This window comes from Pinus tabuliformis, chromosome 6 (assembly GCF_031772625.1).
Source record: "Pinus tabuliformis cultivar Carrire ecotype Pingquan chromosome 6, CPIR1, whole genome shotgun sequence".
Taxonomy (NCBI): Eukaryota; Viridiplantae; Streptophyta; class Pinopsida; order Pinales; family Pinaceae; genus Pinus; species Pinus tabuliformis.
Window position 1 is genome coordinate 338,724,322 of NC_142292.1, and position 22,061 is coordinate 338,746,382.

At 40.5% G+C, this 22,061-nt stretch overlaps 1 protein-coding gene across 1 annotated transcript in view; it reads left to right on the top strand.

The window, feature by feature from the left end:
* LPXA (bacterial transferase hexapeptide repeat-containing protein) overlaps positions 1-22,061 on the top strand; it is a 136,859-nt gene that overhangs the window by 27,234 nt on the left and 87,564 nt on the right. The window contains exon 3 of the mRNA XM_089415735.1: positions 4,636-4,799. Coding sequence (XP_089271861.1) covers positions 4,636-4,799 — 164 coding nt within the window. The remainder of the gene's footprint in view (positions 1-4,635; positions 4,800-22,061) is intronic.

Here is a 22,061-nt window from a genome sequence, read left to right on the forward strand (position 1 = left end):
AAAGATTCTTAGCAGCATTTCAATGAATGTGATGAGGCTCGACCATAAATTGACTCAACATGTTCACAGCGAAGCATATGTTAGGACGAGAGTTTACCAAGAACATCTGGGCCCCCACAAGTTGACGATACTCAGAAGGGTTCGCTAATTCGGGCCCAACAACACTTCCACATAGCTTTTGGAAGTTGAGTTCCATCGGAGTAGACACAGACTTGCAATCCACAACCCCACATCTTCTCAAGCAACGTCACAATGTATTTTCCTTGAGAAAGGAAAATCTCACCCGGGTTTTGCCAGACCTCCAGTCCTAGGAAATAGTGCATTAGACCTAGGTCCTTCATCTTGAATTCAGAAGCCAACTCCCTCTTGCATTGATGAATGAGAGGGTCATCACCTGTTAGAAAGAGATCATCCACATAAAGGACCAAAATGAGAGGCTTGTCCTTTTCAACCTTGAAGTATAGGTTTGGGTCAGCTTCACTCCTTGTAAATCCCAACTTCATAAGATAGCTATCTATCCTCTCATACCAAGCCCTGGGGGCTTGCTTCAACCCATAAAGGGCTTTCTTCAACCTGCATACATGTGTCTTACGATCTTGAACTTCGAACCCCTCGGGTTGTTCTACATAGACTTCCTCCTTAAGCGAGCCATGCAAGAAGGCAGTTTTGACATCCATTTGGTGTAGGCTCCATCCTTGCGAGGCAGCAAGGGCTATGATCGAACGGATGGTGGTATATCGAGCAACTGGTGCAAATATCTCATCATAGTCCATTCCTTCCTTTTGAGAGAGGCCTCGAGCAACGAACCTGGCCTTGAACTTTTCAGCACTCCCATCAACTCCATGTTTGATTTTGTAAAACCATTTTGAAGTGACCACTGACTTGTCCTTGGGTCTAGGAACCACATCCCATACATCATTCTTCATGATCGACTCATATTCCTCATTCATCGCATCCCTCCTCACTTGGTTCTTCATGGCTTCTTCGAACGTACATGGCTCAGATTGTACAATGGTACTCATGGCAGCTAAGTACCATTGGTACCTGTTCGGCTTCTTGCTTTCACGAAATGTTCCCCTTGGTGCAACATGTCTCTCGACATCTTCAAGAATATCTATGAGCCGCAAAGGTCTTTTTCTTGAAGTAGAGGGCTCACTAGGAGGTGGATCAATGGGATCCATCAGACCTTCAACATCGGGCATTGGATCATCTTTCGTAGATTCATCCTGCTTCCCTGCATCATCATTATTGTCCTTCCTAGGGATAGGAAGATCTCAAACTTTCCTAAGGGAAAAATCTTCATCGAAAGTGACATCATGACTTATTTCCACTTCTCTTTGACCAGGCACATAAATTCTATATGCCTTCGAGGTTTCACTGAAGCCCACAATCGTTCCTTTCTTCCCAGATGCGTCTAACTTGTTTCTTTTCTCTTTTGGCACATGAAAATATACGGGACAACCAAAAATTCTAAAATGAGAAACATCAGATTTCTTATCGGTGAATACTTCTTCGGGTATCTTGAAATCCAATGCTTGATGTGGGCATCTATTTTGAACATACACAACGGTGTTGGCAGCTTCTCCCCATAAGAACTTCAGTAGACTTTGATCATGAAGCATGGCACGTGTGGCTTCTATGATAATTCAATTCTTCCTTTCAACAACACCATTTTGTTCAGGAGTATATGTAGTAGTGGTCTCCCTCTTAATGCCAGCTTCTCTACAATAGTAACTGAATACATTTGACTCATATTCGGTTCCATTATCGGTCCTCAATATTTTGATCTTCTTTCCTGTTTGATTCTCGACCAAGGCTTTGAAAGAGTGGAACCATTTGAACACTTAATCTTTCTTCTTTAAGAAATAGATCCATGTTTTGCAAGAGAAGTCATCCACAAAAATTGCATAGTACAAATATCCACCCAAAGATGTTATGGGCAACATACCTGATAGATCAGAATGGACCAATTGAAGAATATCGGTAGTTTGACTTTCACTTGAGGGGAATGGTCCCCTTGTATGTTTTCCAACTGCACAACCCTGACAAACTCCTTCATGATCTAAGTTGAATTTGGGCATACCTGTGACCATCTTCCTTACATCAGGTAAGGATTTGTAATGAAGGTGAACAAATCTTCGGTGCCATAATTCGGATTGAAGAGAAGTATCACAAGTCATTGCTCCCAACGGACTTCCTCCAATCTGATAGAGACCTTCAACCCTAAATCCAAGTGTGAATGCATCTTTCAGGTTCCTTTGGCAAACACGAACCTTCCCATCAACAAATGTCACCTTGAAGCTTTTATCTTCCATTGCAGAAATAAAGACCAGGTTCTTTTTCAGATCAGGTACATACAACACTTCTTGTAAATGAAGGGTTTGACCTTGATTTAAGTGAAGAGTAACAATCCCAATTCCTTTCACGGGATAAGTGGCATTATCCCCAAGTATAATCTCCATATTTGTCTTCTTTTCAATTAAGTTTGAGAGGGCCTCCTTGTACCCAGTGAAGTGCCTTGAGGCACCACTATCAATCAACCAATGATCCAATGTATCTGGAGGAGAGGCGGTGGTGAGGGCAGAAATAAGATAAAATTCTTTTTGCTTTTCTACAACATTAACTTCTTCATACCTGGAGTTTCTCGACTTCTTGGGAGGACGACCATTCCCATATCAAAAAACAGGAGCATTCCTCTTTCCTTTGTTGTTGAACCTATTGTTCCTTTGATTGCCATTGCCTTTGTAGTTGTTATTGTTATCATTATCTCTTGGAGTGTCCTTCTTGTGAGGACACTCTCTAGCAAAGTGGCCAAACCTGTTGCAATTGAAGCATCTTTCTTTTCTTCCTTCTTTGAATCCCGGCTTGAACCCTTGACCTTGTCTTCTTGGACCAGCATTGTTTTTCCTTTTAGCATGAGTGGAGAAGGCGGTAGGATTGTTTCCATTTGAGGGATTGTCTCTTTCCATCATCCTAATTTCTTCTTGAGTGCATCTAGCAAATAATTCATCAAATCCCTGGTAGTGTTAAACACATCCCATTCTCTCGTAAGGCCTCCAAGTGCAATAAGAGTGAACTCCCTGTCACCAACAACTTCTCCAATAGACAGGAGATCATTCTTGATTTCGGTAATCTTCATGAAGTAGGATTGAATGGATTCTCCTCTATCCATCTTGATGTCTTTCAACTTGTTCTTGAGAAATAGGAGTTGATTTGCATTATTTACTTTGAACATTCCAACCAGCTTGTCGTACATCTCCTTAGATGTTTCCAAATCAGAAATATAGGCAACCAAAGGCTTGTGAATAGAATCAACAATAATTTTCGTAGCTTTAACCTCACCTTTCTTGTACTTTGTTTTTGCGGCAGTGGGTGCATTTGAAGGAGGCTCCACTACTCTTCCTTTGACATAGTCCATAGAGCATCATTTTCTTCCAAAGTCAAATCCAGAGACATCTTCCATGCATGATAGTCGGATTTGTCTTCAAGCTTGTCCTCGGATTTGATGTTATTGGGCTTCTTGAGCCTACATTAAGCTGAGGCCGACCTTAACAATTTGTGCATGAGAATAAATTCAAAATCTCACTTCTGCTTGTCCAAATGCGATGATCTTTATATCAAACTTGGACCTCTCGAAAAGAGGAATCCAATGTAATAATCATCTCCATCATATGAACTGTCCCAAGGTGGAATTTGGCCCTAGTTGCCAATTTTAACACCACTTCACAACAACGTAGTAGTATTAAATGCTTGTACTTGAGGGTTATTGAAATATTAAATCTTGACATTAGGGGTTGTTATTAAATGTATGTTTTAATTATTTCATTTTGAATTAAATGCTATGGTAACATCTACTTTTCTAGGAGGTTATGAATCACAAGCAATCTTATGTGTAATTTTATCTTCATGGAATAATCAATGTAATGCAATATCATTTGATCCTATGGTTTCTGTGTGTTCTCTCTTTTATTTTGACATTTCACAAATCTCACATCAGCACTATTGGGATGTTAAATCTGAAACCATTACTGAAATCTACTGTAGCTCAAGATCTGGTTATCTGACCTGTACTCACCAGGCTTATTTTATGTTTTTGACAATTGGTTTGTATTGTTTTTGTAACTGTCTCAATGTTGGAACCTGTTAATTCCAGGGTAAAAATTTGTACTAAAATTACCAATTACAGCCTGTCATGTCTGCTTCTTGGTACTGTGCTTGGCATATGACGTGGAAGCTGCCTTATAATTTTATTGAAACTGCATAATCATTGTAATGCAATATTGTTTGATCTCATGCTTTCTGAGTGTTCTTTCTTTTATTTCAACATTTCTCAAATCTCACATCAGCACTATTGGAATGTTAAATCTGAAATAATTACTGAAATCTACTGTAGCTCAAGTAATCGACCTCTACTCACCAGGCTTATTTTATGCTGTTGACAATTGGTTTGTAATGTTCTTGTAACTGTCTCGATGTTGGAACCTGTTAATTCCAAGGTAAAAATTGGTACTAAAATTACCAATTACAGCCTGTCATGTCTGCTTTTTGTTACTGTGCTTGGCATATGACATGGAAGCTGCCTTATAATTTTATTGAAACTGTCAATGACAAATGTACACTTTCTATTGTTTGTAGATCCAGAAATATCAGACTTGAAGCACAGTGATGACAGAGAAGGTTTACTGTCATTGGATACTTTTTATGGGCAGTCAATTCAAAAGGTTCCTGCCAATGCGTTCCACCAGCCAAAATTTGTCCATACTACAGCAATTGTTCACCGTGATGCTATTTTAGGCGAGGTGCTTCAAGTTACCTTTTTCTTTATTGGAATGTCAAGGTTTTGAAATCTCTAATATCTACAATGTTGTTTTTTTCCTTTAACCTGATAGTAGTAAGCATATCCATTTGAACAGGATAGATAAAACATTTAAATCTAGCTTTTAGTGGTGGCAGATATATTGGTCATGATAGTAGGTTATCTTTTAACATAAATTTATTTTTTGTGAAGTTGAACATGGCATTGTTATTCTTAGACACATGCAGATAACTTACCAATTTATTGTGAAAATTGTTCTCCAAGTTTGGATTTGGAATTGGCCTTTAAAAACTAGGTTTCCTACAGATGGCAGATTTACAGCACCGAATAGGTGATAGAACCAGAAGAAGTATGAAATATCACAGATAGAAAAACTTGTTATAGTATACAGTCCTAGAAATCATTCCATTCTATGAGTTTTAGATAGTTAATTTTATTAATGTTTAACAAATGACCGCAACAAGTAGGTCAATAGGACCTGGAAAGCACATCTACTGTAAATACATAATGGGAGTGCAAAAGAAGCTCCTATTGCTAGTATATAAAACCCAGGGAAAGATCCAAGTATTTACTGGAAAGAAGTACAAAGGCCAATAAAAATTGCTGAAAACAATGTTATGGCAAGTGCAAAGAGAGGATGTCAAGGTGTGCTGGAACTAGAGGCTGAGGTTGACTGAGGACAGATAGAAAGAGGCTCCTCAACTGAGTCATCACCTGGAAATTACTACGCTGCAAAAGTTAAGTGAGTATAGACAAAAGTAGGAAATAAGTCATTGTTTCCTTGCTTTTCTGCTGTTAGTTCGAAGTCAGTGCTTGTTAACTTCAGGGGGGTATGCCTAGGCCCTAAATATTCATTGGATCAAAAGGGCCACGCAGAAGCAGCACAGAGGGAGAGAGAGAAAGTCGAAAATCAGAGCAGAGGGTCAGTTTTCAGTGGCCGGAAGCTGGGGTGTGAGACCGGGAGGCTGAGAGTAGTGACTATGGGCTACTGATCAATTCCCCATTTGGGTGACGCTGTGCCTGAGAGGGTTGACGCTGGGACAGCGTAGAGGCAGCGCAAGGTCTCCCAGGGGCACCTCATCCAGCAGTCGGAACAACCGGGACTTTTTCTCAGTGATTGAGTGAGGTAAAACTCACAAAGTTTCTCCCAGTATTTCTCTCTGTAACTGAATAACCCTGTGAGGTATTCAGTTATGTATTCAGAATTTGCTACTGCTTAATAATAATAAACCATCAGAGCTGCTGCATCGGTTTTCCCACATTAGGTTTTTCCAGGGACTTTTGTCCAAAAATAACTGTGTCCTATGTGTTTCTATTTTCCTTGCTCAGTTTCTATGTTTCAGAATTATATTTAAATTGGTGTAGGCTGCTTTAGTAATTTACTTCAATGTTTCAAGAAGAAATCTGAAATAAGCTTGTAACATAATTTACAATCTAGGTGAAGTAGATTTAGTTGGTTGTAGTAGGATTCCTGAGATTGTTAGATCTAGGATTTTTCACATGGTATCATAGCGTTTGATGTGAAACAGGAAGAGCAGATCTAGCACTGAAGCAAGGGCCAACTTCCTGCCGCAGTTCGAATCCCCTCAGGGATTGCGCAGTTCTAGCCATGAGGGCTATATTTTCGTGGGTGTCTCTCTCTGAGCCGACAGAGAGGTAAGATTGCGAGATCGAGAATTTGTCAAGGCAGAGGGAGCTATGCAGAGCCACGCAGAGCTAGAGGGATACAGTTTTCTGCAAGCTGAGTGCTGGGCAGAAAAGCCGTAAGAAGGAATCGCATAGTGAGGGAATACTTCCTCAGGGATTTCTCGCTGAGGAAATCAATATGTCTCATTTGCTGAATAGTAGAGGAGCAACAAACTTACCAGCTCCATCAGGGAGTGTGTAAGGCAACCCAGGAGCTATGCAGTAGGGAGAAAGAAGGAACCGCTCGACATCATTTTTTAGAAGATATGGCAACCAATGGCTTGAGGGATCAGGACAGGTTGGACGGGGCTTCCAAGCATGCCATCTGGAAGGCTAGAATGTCTTTCCTTTTAGATGAGCATGCCCTCAAGACGTATGTTGATAATGTGGTAGCTGTCCTTGCGGATGCAGATCTGCTGAAGAAGTACAAAACTGAGATGTCAAAGGCCAAGAGGATGATCCTAGATGGAGTCAAGGATCACGTGGTGTGCCACGTTGCTAGCAAAGGAACTGCTAAGGAGATGTGAGATGCCTTGGCCACATTGTATCAGGGATCTTTCGAGCAGTGGAAGATGTACTTAGAACAAAAATTGAGGTCTGCGTAGATGTTGAAGGGAGAACGTGTGGATCGATTCCTCACGAAACTGAAGAGACTCGTGATGAGTTGTCGACTGCAGGGCACACACCTCAGGATTTGGAGTTAGTGAGACTGGCTCTAAATTCCGTCTCAGATGAATGGCAAGTCTTTGTCCAGAGTATCCTGGGCAGAGCAGCATTGCCAAATTGGGACGAGATGTGGGCAGCTCTGAAACAAGAAGAGCTGAGGAGAGACTTGCTCAAGGTCAAACTTGATGGAAGCAGCAACAACAGTGGGTCGAAGCCCAAAGTAGAGGAGGAGGATAATGTAACCCTTGCATCGAAGGGAAAATAGGGGCAACAGAGACGAAAGAAGGACGTCTCCAAGGTGAAGTGCTTTAGATGCGGTGAGATGGGTCACTATGCATCCCAATGTCCTTTGAAGAAAAAGGACAAGGATGAGAAGCATGATCCTAAGGTTGCAGCCGCAAAGATCATACAGGAGGAGGAGTTCGCCATGACAACCAAGATACCTCCAGGAGGGAGGTGGGCTGATATAGAACTATACTTCGATAGAGCTACAAATGGGCAGGATCATTGAGGAGCCCACCTCTTGGATCATCACCTTTCTACGGGAGCCCATGATCAGTAGTAGCGGGATGGTGGAGTTTTTAGTTGGTGCCATGGAGTGTTGATTCGACAGATGCAGTGGTTAGTAGTGCTAGAATGTGAGCCACACAAAGCAGAGAAGCAGCAGTGCGAGGGGGCACAGTGCAGAGCTTCAATAACGTAGTGGCTTCAAAAGAGAGCGTGGGACTAGCAGCAGTCAGGATTTCAGCACCAAGGTGTATCCATTGGATACTTGTCTAGTTTTGGGTGTTTTCAGTTGCTTCTCTCAGCAACTGAGTTGCAATACAGATGCAGTGTTAGCAGTGGCAGTGCTAGCAGCATAGCAGATGCAACGTTTGAGAGGGAGCTGTAGTACAGATGTAGCATTGGCAGTGGCAGTGTCAAAGGCAGTAGTACAGTAGTAGCAACAACGCAGTAGTTGGTGGACAGTATGTCAGACATCAACAGTGCAGAGGACGATGCTTCAGAGTCAGAGCAGTATGCAGTAGCAGTGTATTGCTAGAGCACATTCCTCACTAAGAGGGAGTGTTGATTTGGGGTAGCATTGGATGTGCTATAAGCCTCAAATTTTGCAAGGAGGCTTGGGCACATGTATTCCAAAGAACCTAGAAAGCGTTTTGGGAAATTCCACCCATAAGTGATTTTATTAAAATAATTAATATTTTTAATGAGGACCCTAAGTCTAAACTTAGGAAAATTAAAATATTAATGGGTATTAATCTAATCAGGGGTGAAATTTCTAGAAAAAGATATGGATTAAGCCAAAAATGATTTGAGCCTTTGATTATGTTTTAATTTAGGCCGTTGGTAACAGGAAAATATAAGAAGGGGCTTGAGGGTCATCTGGAAAACACAGAGAAAGATTGAGGAAATCGATTTTCTGAAGTGAGAAGTTCTCGAGAGGAGAAATTGATTGAAGAGATCTCTTGCAGTTGAGGGGTAGGGATAACAACTTCTAGATAGAGAGATTCTCAACCGGAGATGCATCAGAAGAGAGAGGCAGAGAGTGATCCAGCAGCCTTGACGCAGATGCTGACACAGGGCCAGAAGGGCCACGTAGAAGCAGCGCAGTGGGAGAGAGAGAAAGTCGAAAATAGGATCAGAGGGTTAGTTTCAGCAGCCGAAAGCCAGGGTGTGAGACTAGGAGGCTGAGAGCAGTGACTTTGGGCTACTGATCGATTCCCTAGTGGGGTGACACTGTGCCTGAGAGGGTTGACGGTGGGAAAACGTAGAGGCAATGTAGAGATAACGCAGGGCCTGCCAGGGGCACCCCATCCAGCAGCCAAAACAACCGAGACTTTTTTCTTAGTGATTGTGTGAGGTAAAACTTACAAAGTTTCTGCCAATATTTCTCTTTGTAACTGAATAACCCTGCGAGGTATTCAGCGATGTATTCAGAATTTGCTATTGCTTAATAATAATAAACCCTCAGAGCTGCTACATCGGTTTTCCCGCATTGGGTTTTTCCGGGGACTTTTGTCCAAAAATAACTGTGTCCTATGTGTTTCTATTTTCCTTGCTTAGTTTCTATGTTTCAGAATCATATTTAAATTGGTGGCTGCTTCAGTAATTTACTTCAATGTTTCAATAAGAAATCTGAAATAAGCTTGTAACATAATTTACAATCTAGGTGAAGTAGATTCAAGTGGTTGTAGTAGGATTCCTGAGATTATTAGATCTAGGAATTTTCACAGATCCAGAGGGTTACAATATTCTAGGTTAAATGACAAAGAACCCTCCTCAAGCTCTGAAACATTAAGGGGAAAGGATGTCCCTCCTAAGGAACCGCCGAAGGATCCCCTTAAAAAGAATTACATCAAAAAGGATCCTCGCAAAGGGGAACCCAAGCACAAAACCAAAGATAAAGAAGTTGAGCTAGACATTTGTGTGGGTGTTGCTAGAAGCAAGATGAGTATGCAGGTTCCAATAAAGGAGATTGTAAAGATCCCTTCCCAAAGATGGCGAGCAAAGAAAGCTTTAGGGTTTGAGGAAGATGACCCACCTATCATGTTGCAAAACATCCACTTCACTAAGACTAATCTTGGTCACGAACCATTCCTGTTGACCTTGACCATAAATGACCTTCTCCTCCACAATTGCATGTTGGATTGTAGGGCTTCTACCAATATAAAGCCATTAGAAGTCATGAAACAACTCTAAGCATTGCCTGTAAGTATAAGAATGTATGTGGTTTCGATTCTAGATCCATCCCCATTGAAGGCCTCATCAAAGATCTCAAGGTAGCATTAGCCATGAATGAAGACATATCTTTGCTCATGGATGTTGTAGTTATTGATATACCAGATGTGTGGGGGATGTTGTTGTCTAGAAAATGGGGTGCTACTGTAGGTGGTCAACTCCAAATGGATTTATCTTATGCCACTATCCCACAACCTGATGGAACCCCATTCATTCTTTATGGGGAGCCTTTATATCCAACTCATGTGGAAAATCTTGGCCTTCTCCCATATCTTGATAGGTTGCTCGAGATTAAGGACCCTAGTCCCATCCTTCCTTCCCAAGAAGTCTGTATCCTTAAGAGACCTGACCCTAAGGACTACAAGCATAAGAAGAAGTAGATGCAAAAGCCTAGGAAGGAATTCAAGGTTGGGGATGTAGTGTTGATAGATATGCCTATCAAGATCCATGGTAAGGTTGGTGAGGGATATTACTATATTAGTTATTACTAGACTTGATGATGAGCTTTGGCCAAACCCTGTCAAAGCTAGTTGTATCACACCTTTCCTTTACACTTGACGTTGCATATTATATGCATGTTAGAGTAGGATGTATTCATATTGATTCTGGCATAGCTAACATCATCATATGATGTTCTCATGCTAGATTAGATGCATTTAGATTAGAATTGCATTTTAGAATAGATTTTGTTTCCTGTATGGTTTTATTATTATTATTTGATGGAAACATGGACGATCAAAGTATGCCCAGGGCAAATGCTTCCAACAAATTGATTGTGATGTGCAAGATAACAAGGTTGTGGTCTTAGAGGATTGTTGGTGTTCTGATGACCTCCTTGTTCGAGTACATGGTTTGTGCACTCCACAGAGAGCTCATGTCCCAATTGGAGTCAGATGTTACCCACCACCAATGGGTGACCCCATAGGAAAAATTTTCTCCTAGACTTGTCTTTAGCTGGAAGCCAACAACCCCTAAAAGCCACTGTATAGGCGATATTGTGCTAGATTTCTTTGCTCCCTAAGCCATTCATATATCCCCCCGCCCATTTGTCGAGTTTGTGTGTTTGAAGATGGGCCATCCAATCCTAAAGGTATGATTTTTCTTTATGCAATAGGGTGCTTATGCTTGTTTTCTTTGGGCACACTTGGGTATGGATTATTGGGTGACTTGGAAAGGAAGGGTTTTAACTGTAGCCTTACCTTAACTAGGGGGTTAATCCTCAACCCTAGTCCCGTGGGATCTTTCCTACTGGCTTACAACTTTAGGATGGGCACTACTTGGGAAACCCTGATTTTGGTAGTGCGATCCCGTTTTTCCATCTCATATTTTTCACTCCCCTTCGCATAGTCCATGCCCTATTTCATCATCTTCCCTCTCTGGGTCCACAAGGCTCTGGTACTCCCCCTCCCCTTGTCCACATGTTTGGGTCGGGCTTGGAACGATGCCCCTTAGGTTAATGCAGCGAAAAAAAAGATAAAAGCATAATATGGTCACGTATAAAAGGAAATAATACCACAAAATGCAAAAGATGGTTGGGACAATAAAATTTAGCATGTGGGCAAGCCAAACATGAGCTCTACCCCTTATGTTGGAAATGTAACTAGTTTCAGTCTTCACAATTGTTGTTGTACTCGTTTCAATATATATATCTTATGTAACAAACAATAGAAGAAAGGAAAGTTATTATTTTAAAGCATGAGTTTCATGCTTCTTATTGATGGTCTTCTAGGTAAAACCATGTCCTTCATGCTTCTAAGGTTTTTTAGGTCATATGATTTATTGTCATGAGTCAAGAGAGTCAAAATCATGTTTATAAGGCCCTTCTGGGCAAGATGTAACTTGTAAAATAATTTATTTTGAGTTTAGAAGGTCCTGGAAACCTCCAAAGTACAAGCTTGCCTAAAGAAGGGAATTCGACCCCTTGGAAAGGCTATAAATACATGCAACTTTGACATCATTTGGCACATTCACACACACAAGTTCGATCGCTCAAGAAGAAGTTTGATCTAAAGCTGGGAGAGGCAAGAAAGAGAAAGCAAAGGTCTAGAAGACAAGGGGAATCCAAGAAGGAGAAAAGATTGTTTTTGGGCTCTATCTCTCTCACACGTGCGAAATATAGGGTTTCGACAGCTTCCGGGAAGGCTGACACTGCAAGAGATCAAGGTGCAGTATCAAGTTGCTAGAAGAACAAATATTGTGTTTTGACCTCGTTGATCTTGGGAAGACCTGTCTTTCTCAAAGGAGGATGCCTTGAAGAACCGTCTTGTGCCAAAATTAGGGTTTCTATAGTAGCTACAAGGCCGAAGATGCATGATGAAGTTGTAGGGTCGAATCTGGGGATTGAAGTTGCAGCTAGAAGCAGGTTGAGCCTTGTTGATCTAATCTTATTGGAAGAGTTTCATGAAGGGCAGACTTGGTACTTGGAGGAGGACTTGGTCTAGGGTTTGGGTCTTGATTCTCTCGTTTGAAGCAGATTCTATAATAAGAGAAGAGATTTTCTAGGTTTTCCCCTTGGCAGGGTTTTGCCCTGGCTTGGAGCCTAATTTATGTGTCCTCTATCTTTATTGTTTTGATCTTGATAATTGTTTGATGAAAAAGATCAAATAAAGAAAACTCAAGAAGATAAATAAAGTTCACAAACAATTATTAAGGATAAGGAAAATTTGAATTAATAGTTGCCATACTGCATTTTCCAACATATCATTATGGCCTCACCTTGATTGCTAGGGCCCCTATGAGTGCCCCTTGCATCATTAAGGAACCCATGTATGTCCCAACCCCTTATGGGCAATGAACTGCCCCACCTCAAGGGGGTAATCACTGCTATATCATACACATCATGTGCTCATCCCCTGGAGCCTTGAGAAGTATAATATAAGAAAAATCAATAAAGGACAAAAGGAAAATGAAGAAGGGTGGAAAAACAAAGGCAGGGGTAACTCATGTACCACAATTGTTCCCTCCTACTTTCATACACCCAAATATGTGGACATCCCTCATCATTACCACCATTGAGCCCATGGCATTCGGCCTTGAGACCCTTGTGTCCCTAACCACCTCATCATTATCCAGATGACACCTACCACTTAAAGGATGTACCTTGGACATGTCCTTTCCCTTTAGGGGTTGGGAACACCTAATAGGGTTGTTTATTAACGACTCCGACCTAGGGAGATAACACCATTACATGTTCAAAGCCCCAAATTTGGAATGGAAACCCACTAGGAAGTCTCATTTTCGCCCTTGATTAACAAGCTTATTCACTCAATGGCACTAATGAATTATTGTATTTGAATGTGAGGAGACGCATTAGATCTTATACAGTATTGGCAGGTAGTTTCATCACGGGCTGGGCAACTTAATTGGGGCCCATGCCCACCAGAGGATCATATTGACACTTGTAGGGGAGGTGTTGAGAGTCATGGGTTTCCATCATGTGACAGAGCATTATCTCATGCCATGGGCAGTCTCAACACCTTCAACAACTTCTTCATTGCCCCACATTACATGCGAGATGATGCACTTGGACAAGCAGTGCCCCCAACCGACTTTACAGTGTATATAGGGTTTGGTAGCCGATCTGAGGCCCAGATGAGGTTTTCCTCATCCTTGAGACGAGGGCAAGCACCATCTTCCGTGCCCTCATTTGGAGCAATATACCAAGTTATTTTTCATCAAGAGACCCATGAGACTACTACTTGTGCCCCAAAGCCACTTTGGAGCACCATATGATGTTTTGCACAAAGATTGAGTGGCAAGCTCCTTGACCATCATTCATGGAGCCCTCTTCTTCATCTTGACAACTTGAGGACTCGATTAGGCCTTCTAACGACCCTTCTACATGACCATTTTATCATTTTCAACTCACTTAGGATGGCTTCTTCGTTATATTATGAGCTATTTGATGGGCTTCTCACCCAAGCTATATTATTTTGCAAATTAAAGTAATTTTAGGGGCATCTTAGGCTAATTCAAGCTCTTAGAGGATCATAAAAATAGAGATCTCCTCCCATTGAGAGAGATTATCATCACCATCACTTGGATATATCTCTCTTGAGAATTTCACACTTTTTCTTTGGATGTCTATTGGAGATCTTTTGATGCATTTCGATATTTTTAGGAGCTAGATTTCTCGTCCCTTGGCATTGCTTTCTTGATCTTGGATTGGATATATCTTTTGTTATCTTGTAAGTAAATTTTGTTGAAGATTTTTCATGAATAATGTCTAATGTGTGGAATTGTTGCAACTAGCTATTTCTTTTGTGCCCTAATTTATTGAAAATCATTGTAAAGATTATTAGATTGTGGAATTTCACATGTTACTCATTGAATAACAAGTAGATGAATGCTCCTAATGGATTGAAACTTGTTTTTCTTCCATGAAAGTCCATAGATCTTGGGCGGGTAATTGTTGAAAAGTAGGTGCTAGGGCATCACTTTTTAGCCTCCTTGAGAAATGATTTAGCTGAATTTCAAATCACATAGACTCCATAGCCCGAGGGTAAGGCACTAGTCCAAGAAAATTTGGTGGTCATGTTGTCCTTTGAGATAACCTAAGGTCAATTGGCTATGCCAAAGCATCTAAAATGTTTTGTTTGATTTTAATGGTTGGATGACCAGTGAACTGCTTTTAAACAAGTGCTTTAAACTTAGACAGATTTTCAATAAAACAAAAGGTTGTTCTTTAAATACATATGGTTATTTTGATTTTAAGTGGGATGGACAAGTAGAATATGAAGAAGTATAAATGATTTAATATTCAGACAAAGTATTTCACCATTCATAAGCAGAAATTAAGAAAACTATGTTTTCTTAATCAACAAAATATAATCAAGTCATTACAAAAATCTTGTGCAATTTAAATTCAAAGAGGAATTTACAATAACAGATAGTCCTGTAAATTAATCTCTTAATTAAACTACAACTTCACAGTGGATTGAAAATGAAACTGAGATTCAATTAAATTTTCAATCGGATGACTGTAAATGAATTAAATTATATGAGGAATACATAATGGAAAACATAATGAAAACAACTCACAGAGAGACAAGCCATATGAAGTAAATCCATAATCTTTTATTCAATAAAAAATGCTCCAACTTAGTACAAATCTGTTTGCTAACTGGTTCAAGGGTGCAACCCTGAATACTTCGACATAATGAAGTATTTAAACAAAATACAAAATATTACAATAAATGCCTGAGTGACAAGGCATGCTATTATTTCTTAAAACTAACAGAAAGGGAAGGAATTCGATCAAAAAGAATGAATTTGCACATCTGGCCCTGTTTTGATGGAAAGCTGTTGCTGAGTGGCCACTATTCTGGTGCTGCGCTGGCAAAACTGATCTGTCCTCTAATCTTGATATTCGCACAACTTTTCCCACCGTTCTTCATCTGGAATTGATATCTTAGTTACTCTACGATAGATCTCATCTACCTCAATATACTTGGCAAAAGTGGGTTTTTATGTTTTATCTCATTCTGAATAAAACATATGTTGCTGATGGCCTCGTAAAATGCTTTGCCTGTCATGGAACCTTTGATGTTGGAGGACTTGGTTGTGTCCTTGGCAATGTCCTGAAGCTTCTTCAAGTAATCCTCCCTGGTCATTAACTTATCATTGATGACAAACAGTGAAGGAAGACCCTTCTTGTTTAATGCATCAATCCTTGTGAAAAATCTATTGACTGCCACTTCAAGAGTGTGACACTTCTCTGTCAACTGCACTACTAAGTTCTTTTTGGTCAGAACTTTCTTCACCTCCAGAATGGTCTCAGTCCTGTCATCCACCCCTAGATCATCCAATTCATACCTGTTTTTAGAATTAAGAAACCTTATAATGCTGTTGGCTGTAGCAGGCATCTCTCCCAGTTGAGCATTTATATTGGCAATTGTCTGGTTTGCCTTTTCCATTAACTCCTTCTGCTAAAAAATAATCTGGATAGATGGCCAAATTTCATCAATCTCCTCTATGATGTTGTTCCAGATAATTTCCTTGACATTACCAAGAGTGTAGCCAATGGAAGACTCAGTTGCTGATTTCTTCCATGCTTCTATTTGATTCTGAGCTCTCTGAAGCTCTACTGCATGAAAAATGTCAGATTTCTTTTGATGATCCTCCAGTAGTTTTACTTGATCATGCAGTTTCTTAATCTCTTCAGTCTGCAGGGACATATTTTGGACTGCATGGGCCAACTGGTCTGCAACATCTCCTGTACTGGTGGTAGCTGGTATGGCAGTCGGAATGACTGTGATAGGAAGTGCTTCTAAAGGGGCAGTCTTTTTAGCAGCTTTTTCCTTTTCCTTGATCAATTTCTCCATCTCTGTCTCCATTTGCTTAAGCTGAGCAGTCTGCTCCATGATGAGTTTCATCATGTCTGCCTTTTCAGTCTCTGTCTCTGCAATATCCTTGGCTAGAGGATCTTCAGTAGCTGGGAGTTTCAACTGTTTCCTTAGTGCTGCTATATCCAAATTCTTCTTTTTGATCAGCTCCTCTGCAACATTGATGTTTGCAGGATCATAACCCAGTTTGATTACCAAATCTTCCAAGGTTTTAATCTTGGTATCTTTGGCAAGAGCAGAAACTTTCTCCATCTTTAGCTGTGACTAGACATTTGCTAGTGTGACCTGTAATTTGGACAAAGTCATAGCTGTGTTAGTTACAGTAGAGAAGATCATTTCCCCAGTTTGTTTATGCATCTCCATTTGGTCAATGGGATGTATATCCTTGACATCAAACTCAAAATATGTCTTTCTGTAGTTTGATGTTCCTTTGGGTTGAGGAACTTGTGCCTGAAGGAATGCCATCTGCATTTTCCCCTTCTCTGAGTCAAAGGCTGACAGTAGCCTGCTTTGGGCACCTGAAGTCTGCTTCCAAAACTGGTTGTATGTGTTAATCTTCAAGGCTTCATTTTTGACTTTTATTTCCTTGAAGATATCCATGATGCTCTTCTCTGGCTCGCTTGAAGTAGATGTACCTGTGTGCATAATCTACTGCTGCTCTTGTGAGGTTGTGGAGGTGGTAGGAGACTGTGTAGACTGATCACCCACTAATGAAGATACAAGAGGCTCATTAGTGGTGATAAGAGTTTGCTGCTCTGAATCTTTGCTAAGGCTTAGTCTGGAACTAAGCTTAGCCTTCTTTCTGTACATGATTTTAAATCCCTCACTGAAGATATCAGTCCCTAAAGGGGACTCTTCCTCTCTACTCCTTTTGGCTGTCTTCTCTTGCATTGTAGGAGTCTGCACTGTTGATGAGGAGACCTGCTGTTCTTCTGCCTCCTGTAATGTGTTCTCTACCCACTCTAGCTGATTCTTATACTTTTCTATTTCTGGCCTGGGTGTGTGAAAGTAAGGAGTAGACTTGGTTTCTACCCTTAATCTAGAAATGATCCCTAATGGATCATAAGACCAGGTAAAACTGAGATTAAACTGCATTTCCTTCAAAAGTTTGTCTGCCTCTTCCCCTGCTACCCTGCTGTTGCAAATGAATGGGCCAACCTGCGTTTTTATCTTAAATTGAGACTTTTTCTTGGTAGCAACAAAATGGACTTCATCCATGTTGATCATTTGCCTGATGTATTCTAAGGCAAAAATCCTCATTGGGAGGAATTTTGGCAGCTTATAAGGTGGGAGCTCACATCCAAAAATCCTTATTTCTGTGTAATTTTCATACAAGTACCAGTCTCCTGTTTGCACTTGTTCTGACAGCTGCAAGACCTTTTTGATTTCTTCACTAATCCTTGGTTCTTTTCTGCTACTTAGGAGGCCTATGGCTAGGTGAACAAACATCTCAGTAAACTGTTTATAAGAATATTCTTTCTGCTCTTTCATAACCAGAGTAGTCCAGAAAATGACCAACTGCTGGTTTCCCTTCTCATCCAGCTTTTGCAAAGACAGGTTCATGTTGTCCCCCTGAAAATATAGGAACATGTAGACTAAGACAGAGGCATATTTGAATACCTCCTCTGTGGGAAACTTGACCAGCTGCTGATGAATAGACTCTGCAAGAAAATGGCTGAAATTGAACACAATTGAGGGCTTAGCATCATTAGAAAAGATGGATAAAAATCCTATAATGGCCTCATCTACCCATTGATCAGAGTAGTAGCCAAGAAGGTAGGAAATGACAGTGATTATTTGCTTGGCTCTCTCAGGGAATATGGAGGAGGGATAAGGAGGATTTTTCTTTGGTAATGCAGCATCTTGTGTCAAGAATAATTCAAGAGTTTGGGCTCTCTTAGCAAAGTCTAATTTCTGGTATATTTCAACTAGAGCTTCATAAGAAAATGGGGTAGCATTGTTTACTGTGGGGGCTTGCATCATTTGATCAATAGCCTGAGGGGTTATGGTGAATAAAATTTGTCCAGTGGGGTTGACTATGGCCCTTTGGCTTGGCAAATATGAGGCATGACATTTTCTAATGAAATCAGGAGTGTTGTGGGTACAAGGAAAGATGTAATGAGGTAGGTTTGACTCCCACAGCTGGATATCATCTGATTTGTCAATATATTTATCTTTGAGCCAACAGTACATCTCGAAGAGGTCGAGCTCACAGAGTGTTTCGTGAATTTTGTAGTCTCTATCAGCCATAGGGATATGGTGAAGATCTATAGGAGGATAGATCAGAGGATTGACAATTTCCTCTGGTCCTTTGTCCTTTGGAGGCATGATGGCTAAGGCTGATAGTGCAAATTTGATTGGGAGGAGACAATTCATGGACAGATAGAAGGTTCTGGGGCCAGGAACATAAGGAATAATTCGGAAATGATCAGACAGATAGTGTCGCTGACAGTTGACAATGTCGGGATCTGGCGAGCAACCTGTAATCAAATCAATGGCAGTGATAAAACAAGAATTCTGTAACCTGTAAATAGATAAGAAGGAGGTTTATATAGGAATTCTGGTTTTCCGTTGGTGGCGCGGGTCCGTTGAGTTAACGGCTAAGAAAATTAAATGCTTAACAGGTTGATTATGGAGGGAATGAATATGATTTGATGGGGTTAACGGACGAATGAGGTGGCAACAGAGGAGTGGCGGAAGCACAACGGTCAGGTAAGCGGTATTGGGAGTAAGGAATCAACTTTTCGGAGGGGGGGTTGAGTGGTTTGTGGTTTCACTCACGGGGCCCGAAACGCTGTGAAGCTGCCACGTAGGGGCGGACGCGGTTTGGTATACTGCCCATTTTGGACCCCCCCTTGACGGGGCTTGGCTGGCGAGGGGGGGATGAAATTGCACGAGGGCCGTCGGATGAGAGGAGATAGGCGGAGATGAAGAGTGATATGGCGGAGAATTAACTGTGATGTGACGGGATGGATTGGTGGGGTCGGGAATCGATATTTAATGTAATGTCGGGAAATATGAAATATAAGGGGGGTGTTAACTTAGGAAAATGAAAATGAAGGGAATGGATTGGCGGAGGGGTGATATGGGTTTAAAACTTAGGATAGCATTAATACTTAGGGATAGGGATTTAGAACTTAGGAATAGTATTAATGCTTCAGAATTAATATACAACCTTAGAACAATCTTCACTCTTTTTTTTTCTTCTGCACATGAAAACACAATTGATGTTTGGTTATGGCGCATTTAGACTAGCAGCCTGTGCATTTTTCAAAAACATAAAATGAAGCCTTCCTTTTCTTTTGCTTCCCTAACATTTTATTTTCCTTTGCCTTCTTTATTTAGGGCAGCTAACACCTAACATTTTATTGATATGGATGCCTATAAAACATCAAATTTTCCTAACATTTTAACTTTTCATTTTTTTGCATCCATATCCTAACTTAACATTTTGAAATATTATTTAGACTAATATGCTAACTTATCAAAACTAAATAATGTTACAACAACCCTCCTCTTTTTCTCCTTTTTCAAAATTTTGGTGCCTACCCTAGATGACTAGCTAGGGCTGCCTATGAATTGCATTATAGGAGTGATCTTGCAAATCCTTTTGGATAGGCTTCTGCGCTTGTGTCTCCTCTACTGGCTCTCCAAGTTTGGAGCAATTCCCATCGTCAGTTTGCAAGAAAACTCAGCCCTAGCTACATCTTTGGAACCTCATATTGAACGTCTATAGTTGGTGGTCTTCTAAAGGGTCATTTGCACATAGAGCTCAAGAAAACTTGATCATCCTTGATCCTTTCCCTATCCTGGCTTGACTTAGTGATTACATTCGAGGGATTCCTCCTACGATTCATTTTGGTTATGGCACATTTAGACTAGCAGCCTGTGCATTTTTCAAAAACATAAAATGAAGCCTTCCTTTTCTTTTGCTTCCCTAACATTTTAGTTTCCTTTGCCTTCTTTATTTAGGGCAGCTAACACCTAACATTTTATTGATATGGATGCCTATAAACATCAAATTTTCCTAACATTTTAACTTTTCATTTTTTTGCATCCATATCCTAACTTAACATTTTGAAATATTATTTAGACTAATATGCTAACTTATCAAAACTAAATAATGTTACAACAACCCTCCTCTTTTTCTCCTTTTTCAAAATTTTGGCGCCTACCCTAGATGACTAGCTAGGGCTGCCTATGAATTGCATTATAGGAGTGATCTTGCAAATCCTTTTGGATAGGCTTCTGCGCTTGTGTCTCCTCTACTGGCTCTCCAAGTTTTGAGCAATTCCCATTGTCAGTTTGCAAGAAAACTCAGCCCTAGCTACATCTTTGGAACCTCATATTGAACGTCTATAGTTGGTGGTCTTCTAAAGGGTCATTTGCACATAGAGCTCAAGAAAACTTGATCATCCTTGATCCTTTCCCTATCCTGGCTTGACTTAGTGATTACATTCGAGGGATTCCTCCTACGATTCATAAACCCTAGCTCTCATTCGGATTTCTTGCAAGATTTCTCTAGTAGAGCGAAAAGCCTTATTTTGAAGGAATCATTATTCAAAGCTCCTAGAGGATTCTTGCTTCACCTTGGATGTCTTGACCCTAGACACACCCATCATTATTGGATATTTCTAACCTTGGGTCTTGACGTGCCTCTTAGGTCTTTCTTGGAGAGCCTTTCTTCATTAAGCCATAATTGAACCTCTCCTTTGAATAAGCCTTGGAAATCACATCATACCTGGTCATTGATCCTAACGTTATTGGTGATTTCCTATATATAGGGATTCCTCCCATCTGTGAAACTTTGTAAAGAGTAGGTGACACTCACTGAGGTGACAATGGGTCTTTGTCCCATTGTTGTCATTTGGTCTAGTAGTTGTCTCTTAGGTACCCCTCCTAGGCCCCCTGCTAGATTGTGTGGCAACATAACTCATTTCCCTAAGTTAGAATTAGGAAAATAATTAAACTGGTTAATTAAATCTAATTTGCACATTTCACTTAGAAAATTTTTCTGGGTATTGGAGATAATTAATCCCCCTGTCCGAGCTCTAAAAACTAGAACACCTGTTTAAGCCATAAAAACTAACATGAACCACCTTCCTTAAAGAAAGGCTGTCAGATGGGAGAGAGAAATCTGACTAGAGCAGGAAATGGAGTATCCTAGCATCATGTTATGTGCTAATCATATAGGGTTGCAGGTTCGCTGGTTGTGCAAGGAGGAGGAAATTTTTCTCCTATGGTTTACCCACTTTTGGTGGGTAATAGGTATAATCATGATCTAACAAAGAAGTCTCCAACCAGCTTTATTGCTCTGTCATTGACAAGAAACTTGATCCATACCCTTCTAATACTTATACAATATATAGAGAGGAGAGATTGGATAATAATAAAGGAGAAGCAAAGATAGAAATTCTAGGTGTAACACGCCAACTATGATAAAATAGTAGCCACATGAGTAAGAACCTCCTCCAAAATGCTGCCTGTTACCCACCAAAAAGTGGGTAACCCATAGGAGAAAATTTTCTCCTACTTGGAAAACTAGTCTGCCAACAACCCTATTGATCAACACATGATATGATGCCATGGACCCTCCACATATTTTTCCTGTCAATTTTCTTTCTCCCATCCAACATTCCTCCTTGAAGGAAGTTGGGTCATCCATTGGTAGGTACTTTAACCATTTTGTAATCATGTGCTTTTACTTAATGTTTTTGGAGCAAGCTAATTTGAATCAAGGGGTGATTTGGATGATTGACTGATCTTGACTGTATTCTTCTTCTCGTGCTTCACCTAGGAGGTTAGTCTTT